General features: G+C 47.5%; 1 protein-coding gene across 2 annotated transcripts in view; it reads right to left on the bottom strand.

Moving 5' to 3' along the window:
• Window positions 1-3,896: 3,896 nt before the first annotated feature.
• col18a1a (collagen type XVIII alpha 1 chain a) overlaps window positions 3,897-9,256 on the bottom strand; it is a 44,344-nt gene continuing 38,984 nt past the window's right edge. For both annotated transcript variants that reach the window (XM_019872876.1, XM_019872875.1), the window contains 14 exons: window positions 9,141-9,206; window positions 8,876-8,941; window positions 8,760-8,790; window positions 7,908-7,952; window positions 7,779-7,813; window positions 7,512-7,640; window positions 7,275-7,434; window positions 6,803-6,867; window positions 6,581-6,709; window positions 6,015-6,047; window positions 5,623-5,934; window positions 5,332-5,529; window positions 4,423-4,538; window positions 3,897-4,339 (listed from right to left, as the gene is read on the bottom strand). In XM_019872876.1, coding sequence (XP_019728435.1) covers window positions 4,126-4,339; window positions 4,423-4,538; window positions 5,332-5,529; window positions 5,623-5,934; window positions 6,015-6,047; window positions 6,581-6,709; window positions 6,803-6,867; window positions 7,275-7,434; window positions 7,512-7,640; window positions 7,779-7,813; window positions 7,908-7,952; window positions 8,760-8,790; window positions 8,876-8,941; window positions 9,141-9,206 — 1,599 coding nt within the window. In that variant the 3' untranslated portion in view covers window positions 3,897-4,125. The remainder of the gene's footprint in view (window positions 4,340-4,422; window positions 4,539-5,331; window positions 5,530-5,622; window positions 5,935-6,014; window positions 6,048-6,580; window positions 6,710-6,802; window positions 6,868-7,274; window positions 7,435-7,511; window positions 7,641-7,778; window positions 7,814-7,907; window positions 7,953-8,759; window positions 8,791-8,875; window positions 8,942-9,140; window positions 9,207-9,256) is intronic.

Below are 9,256 nucleotides of genomic sequence, written 5' to 3'. Positions count from 1 at the left end.
GAGGCACAAGCGTGACGTTTAACAACCGAACGTCGTAACGCGGCGGCGGAAGGGTCAGAGAGCTTTTCCAAGGGTCTCTGTCATTTCCAGCGGCGCGCTTTTTACAGCGCGAGGCTGATACACGCCCCATTCGCGTGCGAGTGCCACAGCGAGAGTCATAAAAAATTCATCGGAAGATAGAGGCAGACGTCACATCCAGGGGTGGAGGGGTGGGGTGGGGGCAGAACACAGGGAAGGCAAGAACAAGAATTTAGAGAGCTGGATGAGCGAGGCATGAACACAAAGCTGAAAAGAACAGAACCAAAGGAAGCAAAAATACCAACATGCAATATTAGAAGAAATAAAAAGAAGGCAGGGAGGGGGTTGGGCTGAGAGAGAGTGAAAGAGAGAGGGAGGGCGCGGGGGGGTAGTGGGCCGGCCTTGTCAGGATGATTGCTCCAGAGCTATGTCGCAAAAACAAGCTTAGCTGCCGCAGGAGCGCCGAGCTGGGCTGGGCTGAGCAGGCAATGCGAGGCTTTGAAGGAAGGGAGAACGGGCTGTGATCAGGGCCGGATCCACAATCAGCAGTCGTGCCTTTTTAAAGATCATTTGGTCAGAGGGACTGGGGGGTTTGCTTTTTCATGTGGGTGGTCCCAGAGCTTTGGCTATACACTGGATATGAGTGCAATCTGTGCTCAGTGGGTTTTGGGTAGGCAGAGTCAAAGACAAGGAGAGGGCAGGTAAAACCAACAAGTCCACATAATGCAATTTTCAAGGAAACAAGGGGGTCAGGCTACAGCTACGATTGGTTCAGATGGAGAAAAAAAAATGCATTTGCATACCAGGCCAGTAATTGGCGAGAGAGAGAGAGAGAGAGAGGAAAAAAAAAAAAACGGTCTTAAATGCCAGAAGATCACGTGCGGATTTAACGAGTGGGCGAGTGTTACTCGTTATCTATCGAAATGTCAGTGAAATGTGCGCGCCTCGCAGATCCCAAACAATCCACGCGCTGTCCAAACACACGTCGGGCCAGTTGGAAGTCACTGAGAAGGCCTTTTGCTAAACGTTATTTTTATTCATCGTAAGGTCAGGATTATACACGTAATTAACGCAAATCCTGGTTGAAAGGAGATCAATTCTGCCCCTTTTTTTCCACTAATCAAACCATTTCCAAAATACTTCGAGGCTCAAGAATGATGATCTCGTTTTTTTGATGTTAGTCTTGCCAAAATGAGCCCGTTTTCCCATTTCTTTGTGGTGTTGTGACAACGCTTTAAGTGTGGCCAAATGAAGCTTCGCGAAGCACTTGTGATCCTTTTTGCCTCATCTTGATGATTAAAGGAGCAGTGGAAATTGAGTACGTTTTCAATTGCACTCACCTTTAAACCAAGACCGTCATCTTGAGGATTAATAAAATACCACAAGTGCTTCAGTTTCCCATCAATAGTTTTAAGCAAGAGCTATGCGGACACAAACGGGGCATCAACACATGTAGACAGGCAACATAATACCCACAGGAATATATATTTTTTTATTTCCTGTGAAACCCCCCCCAACTACTATTACTGCAGATTACGTATCCATGGAAGATGAACGGCGTGGGGGGAGGGGGGGGTTGAGATGTTCATGGAATCAATTAAAGCCTATCTTGGGGCACTGCTGTATGGATATTCAAGCCCACAAAAAGTGAATTTTCCACTCTGTACCCCCCCCCCCACACCTCTACAAAATGGCTTCAGGAGAAATGTTTTTGCCTTTTCTATTTGGGGTGACAGTAAATCACAAAGCGCAGCGCTGACAAGCTCGTCTTTTGGCTTCCTCCGTTACTGTAATTAACTCCCCCAGTATCTGCTCGTCACCTTGTGCTATGGTGGCCTTTTCTTTTCTCTCTCTACTTAGTTATTACTTAGCAGCCGCTAAATATAGCTTTCCCCCCAGGCTGCCGGCATGATCACGCTTCCCACTAAAGCCAGATGTGGGCGATTACACGGCAGCCTCCGGGGGCCGCTCTCTCACCCCAGCCGGTTGAGACGATGTCAAAAGCTAAAAGACGCCATTCGGTGAGTGCTGCATTTCCTCAAGATTGAAGTAAGCAAAGACGTTCAAGAACTGCTCCAGAAGCTGCGATGCTGCTGTGACACTGAGACCCGGACTCAATTAATATAAGCCACGCCGCCTTGATCGGGTTTATCCGCCGGCTCGAGATGTTTGATTGGCACGTCAAATGAAATGGAAAGAGACGCATACGCGTATTGACCGATTTATTTTAGTGCACGCCGGACCATCCCATGACAGGGAGCTTGAAACCGGAGCCTCAGCGGAGCTAGCGCATCTCGAGAGGAGGAGCCGTGCGCGCCTTCTTCACGGCGCAGCCTCCAAATGATCAGCCGGGTCCCAATTTTCACCCCACATCGGATGGCAAAGTTGGAAAAACTGTTCGATATTCCCAACTTTGTTGTTTGCTGCTGCCCGTGGGCTCCTTGAGATGGAGTGTCACATCTTCATCAACGCCACCCGACTCAGTATTTTGTTAAGTTCCTTTGTTCATCGTGAGATGGTCAACGTGAGCGAGCGTTCCTTGGCATCCGTCTCCAGAAATCATTTGGATGGGTCTGGCGTCAAACCCAAAGCCACAGAGAAGTCCAGTAATCACGTGAATGCGTCGCCGTGACGGGCGACGTCGTCTTCAAGTTTTCCGGCAAATGAGGCCACCTCTGAATAATTCAAATTAATCTTCTTAATCAAATATGATCACGGAAGGCCTACCAACTTTTAAGTGGAGATTTAAGGGGATTTCGTCGGCGTTCGCCAATGACTAGTGACCTAATTCAGTTCTCTTTGAAAATCCACTTCATTTTGAAGACCGGCAGCCTTTCCGCGAAGATCACTGGAGATATTTACAGACAAATTGACCAGCGCGCTGCTGCCGTCTTCAGGAGGAATTTGCTTGCCATGAAATCAGCACGTAAAGTTGTTAGACCACAAGTTAAGCTAAGTAGCAGTGTGTCCAAATTAGAGCCCGCAGGCCATTTGCGGCTCGCCATCCATTTTTCAGCGGCCCGCGACATGACCCCCAGCCGCCCCCTCCCCCAAATCTGTGCTTAGTAACGTCGAGTGAGATCAAATTGTTACAGTGGCGTTTATTCAGTGCCTTGAAGATCAGTACAGCTCAAGATGAAAATGAAGAAGGAAAACCGCAGGTTCAGTCACGCATCCGTTGCACTAAAGTCGGCTTATAAACAAAATATTGCTTGTTTTTAAAATTTAAAAAAAAATCTTTATACAAAATCTCAACACAGATTAGAGTCAATCACTTGCCGTACACTCTCAGTTAAGTAAATGATTTTGGTGGTTAAATCTCACTGAAGAAATACGGTCCTCGGTGTCGTTTTTGTCCGCACGCGGTGGTCAATGAAGGCGAACGCCGCCTGGGAAAGCACTTGGAGCAGCAGAGCACGTGGCTACAATAGAAATCGGTATCAAAAGGGAAGCGGTCCGTTGCTGCATGCGCGCTTATTACGTGGAAAGCAGGCTGCTTTTATTCTAAGGCACAGGAATGGAAAGCCCCTTTGGAATTAAAAAAAAAAACAAAAACATTCTCAATAAATTGGGAGTATTTGGGCAAGCTGTATTTTCACTCAACTCGTTGTTTGTCCTTATATAACTTCATCTAAAAATAAATATTTTCTTTAGATTTCAAATAGTCTTTGCTGTACCCAAAAGTAACCCCCCCCCCAAAAAAACCCCTAAAAAAATTGGAACAAAAGTGGAAATGATCAATACATTAAAAAAAAAAAACCCACATAACAGGATGGATACAACATTTGAAAAGGTAAAAATCGCTCACAGCATAAATGAGAATGGCGAGTGAAACAAAAAATGGATACAAATTGTGAACATATTTACTTTTTTTTTCCAACGCTCGTTCAACCCTTAGAAGAAAATAAAATGTGCCCTCGAGACAAAAGGAACCCTCCGTCCAACCCAATCTCTTTGGCCTTCTTGGAGGGAAGAAGCCTGCCACGCAAAGGCCACTCTGCCAGGCCAAAAAAAAAAGCTGCTGGGCAAGTTCATTGGACGCCAAAGAATATTAGGTGAGAATTAAAATGATACAAAAAAACAAAACGACAACCTGGAGAATGGTCCTTATTTTTGGGAGTGTGACGTGGAGGCGTTCTCGATGCACAGGACGATGTGGGCGTTGGAGCAGCTGCGGGAGTGCCGCTGCAGGAGGCGGCCGCTCTGCAGGTCCGACGCCAGCCCCGTCACGGCCTGCTCGCCCGCCCGCCACGTTTCGCAGTAGTGGTCCGTTTGCCTGTGACCTTTGTCGCTCGAGCCGTGCCACAGCATTTTGTGGGGCCTGGTGAAGCGCAGACGGTAGATCGGGCAACGCGCGTGAGGACATGCGGGACATTCGCCGTCCGTCGACGTCAGAACACTCACCACGTGCTGTCCCTGAGAACGTCTCTGCCATCGAATGAGTAAATTGGTACGCCGCTCCTCATTTCCCCGGTGTTGTCATCAAAGATGGATTCCCAACTGTCAAATAGCACTTGATCCTGCATGGGAGGGAAATCAACAAAAATGTCGGGAGTGCTGAATTGTACTGATTATTATTGGGACACTTCCTGCCCGCTCTCGGCGACTTTTACCGACGTCAGAAGAATTTTAATGGGCTTTGTGTGTGTGCCTCAACATATTTTTGACGCTGATTTAATTTAAAAAAAAAAAAAAAAAGACTATTTTTCGAGCACATCAGGTTTTGGAGATATTTTCACTTTTGGCCCTATAAAATCTTGCACAATACGGACCTTGCCGTGCATTGTAATTTATAGTTCTTAGGTTTCAGAAAACATTCTAGCGGTTGCTGAACAGTGGTCGGGAGTCACTTCCTGTTGGGAACCTATTTTTATATTACTAAATACGGAAAATGTTGAAGTAAAAATACTTTCAAAATCTGATATGTGAGAGAAAAAAACGAAGGCAGATTTGGAATTAGCGCACCCCCCCCCCAACACCCCCAAAAAATTGCGTTTGTATTTGACAGCTGATGCGGTCTTTTTAATCCAAAACAAATTGACTGTAAGCCATGAGTGGGTAAGGATAATGCCGTAAGACGGGTTTGATATGACCTTAAAACTTTTTCGTTTGAGGGCCGCCTACAAAAAAAATGCAGAATTCGTCCACTTTTTGAAACAGGCTAAAGTCGGACAAGAAAGCAATTCTAGATTGTTTGTGTTGTCTACTTCATTTCCTCAGCTTTCTGTTGAAGGTGGCAAGGCAAAGACTCATTGAGAGGATTTCTTTCCCCTGCGTTTTTGGAGTGTTTTTGGACGCCTTCAAGTGTCTCACCTTCAGGTTGACAATGGGCAAGGTGTCCCTGTCCGACCTGCGGACAATGGTGTAAAGGTCTTGGAGCTTGGAGGATAGGAAGGCTCTGAAGGTCCCCTTCAGGCCAACGCTACGGGCCTGCTGGAAACACAAGAAGTCGGCCCCACGAATTCCTCGCATGTTCCCACTTTGAGGGGCGTTCAGGGCGATGAGATGGAGCTAGAACGGCCGAAAGAGAGAACCATCCGCGTGTTGGTCAAAGACCTTGAAAAGAAACAAACGATTGGCCTCTGGTTGCTCGGCAGCGTTTACCCCCGATGCTGACTTGTCCGCGTGGACCGCAGGTTGCGCTAAAGGTGGGCTGGGTCGTCGTTGGGGAGTGACGGGGTATCTGTTCTCAGCCTGTCCCGTCGCCCGTCTGCCGTCCGTCTGACCCGACTGCCTGCGGTCTGGGAACCTGGGATCATAACGCGAAGGGTAGAGGGGCTCCGCGGGCTGGCGTGACGGCGGCTGGATGGGCCGCACGTCGGAAACGCTCTGGGAGTAGTGGCCGGCTCCGTTGTTGTCGTGGGACTGCGGGTACAAGATGACAGGCGGAGGCTGAACCTCTGCCACCTCGTTTTCCTTGAAAGAAACGTAAACAATGATCGATTGAGTTTCAAGAGAGCGGTTAAGCTCGGTCCATTTCGGGTCATCGGACTCACCAAATCTCGGAAGAAGGGGTTGTAATCTCCGAGCTGTGGCAAAAGGAAAAAAAAAAACATTTGGATTTCACCGGTACTTCAGATTCTACCCTTTTGTGGCAAGACAACTGAATGCGGTGGTCGTTTAAAGGTCAAGGGTGAAGTAAACTCTGCCAACCATCTTTTGAGCAAACGAGCTAAAATGATTTCAAGCATGCTCACGCAAGCCACCTAGGTTCATCGTGAGACCATCGCGCTTAACAACGAAAATGCTTTTCAATCTCCGGCAAGGGACGTCACTCTCAGAATCCAAACTATACGAGTGCATGGAAGCAATCCTCTTTCATGGTTTGCAACTAAGAATGCTCCCGATATCATGTGCGCGGTGGCCGACAATGCAACAGAACTACCTTAGCAATGACGATGTAGGACACCAACCCGCTAGGACGTGCGCTCTCGGTGCTAGCGGGAATACGTGCACCAAGTCGGTCATCCCATCGTGCGCAATTTTCTAAAATGACTTCACAGTTGACCTTTCGAGAAACGCTTTTTCGAACAGGACAGGAGATGCAGCAAAAGAACTTTACCATGACTTGCCGCAGTCCGTCGCGGACTCTTAAATAGAGGTCGGCTTTGTCGATGACGTAGATGAGGCTGCCTTCTGCCTGCCGTCTGGCAGTCGCGAGCATCGTGTCGTAGGACCTGAGAACTGTGACCTGCGCGCGGCAAACGAAGCACTGGCTTTGGTATGTTACCGAATGAGCTGCTTCACGGAGCCAAAAGAAAAAAAAAAATGGTCCAAGACTTACTCCAGATGAGTGTCCAGGACTTCCGGGTGGGCCAGGAGGACCAGGAGGTCCCGGTACATTGGCAGCTTCAATTGAAAGATCTTATTTAGGAAACGACTTCATGACAGCTTTGCTACAGTCGACCCTCGTGACAACGTACCTCGAGGGACATAACGAATCCGTACGTTGTAACGGTAGTTCGTTTAACCATTACCAATTAAATGGCCACCAACTACGATGTCTCATAAATAGAGTATAGACATTTACTGATGTAAAAAACATGAACATGTAATCCTGTATAAACATGTCAATTGCAAATTTGTGTATATGAAGACAAAAAAATGATTTTATAAGACATAGTGTTGTAGTGGTGTTCCGACTTCATCTAGAGGCGGAAACGTAAACCGCGTACGTTGAAAAGAGGTTCGACTGTATCACTTTCACACCTCTGCTACATTTTGATGCACCGAGGCGCAGAACCAAAGCGACTCACTTTGACTGGGCCAAAAGGCGCCGGGCAGCGAGGGGGATGTCGCCGGTCCGGGTGGTCCGGGCGGTCCTGGAGGACCTGGGCGGCCATCATAACCGATCCCTGCTGGACCAGCTGGACCCTGAGGTCCGGGTGGACCCATGATAGAATCTCCTTTTGGACCCTAATGCAAAGAAAGCACCTGAACAATCCATCTCGAGCGTGACATGGGGGACGTTCACGTCCTATTCTCCAACTCACTGGTAAACCCGGTTTGCCAGGAGGCCCTTGTGGGCCTAGAGGTCCTCCAAATCGAGGCTCATAATAGCCACCGGGTTCCCCCTTTTCTCCCTTCATTCCCGGGTCACCATGCTCTCCCTTTAGGTCATTCTGTTAAAAAAACAAAAAAACAAAACGAGTTCAGCATTCTCATAGCGTTGCCTTAAATGCTGACCTGTTGATCGCTCTACTACAGAGCTGAAATGAGGTCGATGGCTCAGATCCCAAACCTTGAGTTTGCGCGCTTACCCTGAGTGTGTGAAGATCAAAATTGGAGCCCGTTCCTGTGAACAAGAATGCATTTTGGTGAACACACCAACGAGCACAAGAGGCGGTCATCAAGAATGTTCTAATCTGAATATAAAATCAAGGATTTACCGGGAACGCCCGGAAGGCCGCGTTCACCCTTTTCTCCTTTGATTGCTGTCGTAAAACAAGACATAAACACCGCAGCATGAGAGAACTCCACGGGTGAGCTGACTTTGGCATTGCTATTTCCCACCGTCACGTACTTTGTGTTTTATCGGCTCCTTTCTCAAATCTAGTAAGACTCGACGGATTAATCCTCAGGCGAAGCTACCTGAAAGTAGCTGAAATGAGGAACGTTTTTGTCTCCAGAAACTTTAAAGCTTTCTTAAATCTTATTTCTTTGACAGGAGCATTTAAGCCTGCCTAATGAGAGAACCTGCTCATTTTTAACTTCCGTCATATAATGTACCTCACGAGGACTGCCGCAAAAGATCTCTTCTGTGAGACAGAGGGCTGTTGCCCCCCCACAAAAAAAATATAAATCCTCAACAATTTGCCTTAACGGCTTGAGCAGAAAGCTGATGACATGAACTCGACGATACAAACAATCAATAATTGCTTTTGACTGACTTTAGCGTTTGTCAAAAAGTGGAAGAATTTAAAAGTGTCCCTTTCATCCCTCCATTTTTCTGTAGGTGCCCCTGAAACCAAAAACCTTGGACACCCCCGATGTACATTCTTGTGGGAAATTGATGTTTTAATGTCTTGTATGCAAATAGTTGGGTCCCCTTCCCCCGGGGCGCTTGCCCACCCACCATTGTTAAAACAAATCACCAAGTTCATCTTTAGCTGCCTGTTCCTGAAAAGTTCTGTAAGCTACTTAAAAAAAAACAAAAAAACGTGACATCACAGTTTGAGCTAAATAACTGAAATGCAGCCAGTCCGTTGACATGCGTGTCTGGCAAAGGGCTCATCCAGTACCTGGATAGTTCCTGGAGGTTCCATCATAGTGCTGTGAACGACACACAGCACAAGATTGACCTTAGACAGCCGATTTAGTGAGCCGGTTGTAGCTTCAACGGGTTTGGTAAACTCACGCTGAAGCGATCGTAGGGTCCGGCTGGTCCGGGTGGCCCTGGTGGTCCCGGCGGGCCAGGAACCCCCTGATGAAAGAAGGAGACTCATACATTGTATTTAACAAGTCTCCCGATTGAGCTAACCGGGGCCAAATCACAGACCAACCAAAAGTGTTGGTTGGACAATAAATGTGCTGAATGGATTAGAATTGAGAACGTTGAAAAGAGTCAGACTGTCTATCTCAACCGGAGAAATCTTCATGAAATGGCTTGAAAAGTGACTTACTGGGTAGCCAAAGCCAGAGCCCGGCTCTCCTTTCTCCCCCTTGTAACCGTTTACACCAGGCCGACCCTAACGGAAGTGACATTTCTTTGAATGGCTGTGTCCAGATGCCATTCAAA

This window comes from Hippocampus comes, unplaced genomic scaffold (genome assembly GCF_001891065.2).
Source record: "Hippocampus comes isolate QL1 unplaced genomic scaffold, H_comes_QL1_v1.1 scaffold242, whole genome shotgun sequence".
In the NCBI taxonomy this organism is placed as follows: Eukaryota; Metazoa; Chordata; class Actinopteri; order Syngnathiformes; family Syngnathidae; genus Hippocampus; species Hippocampus comes.
Note: the sequence above shows the minus strand (reverse complement) of the source record. Positions and strands in the feature narration are given on the sequence as shown.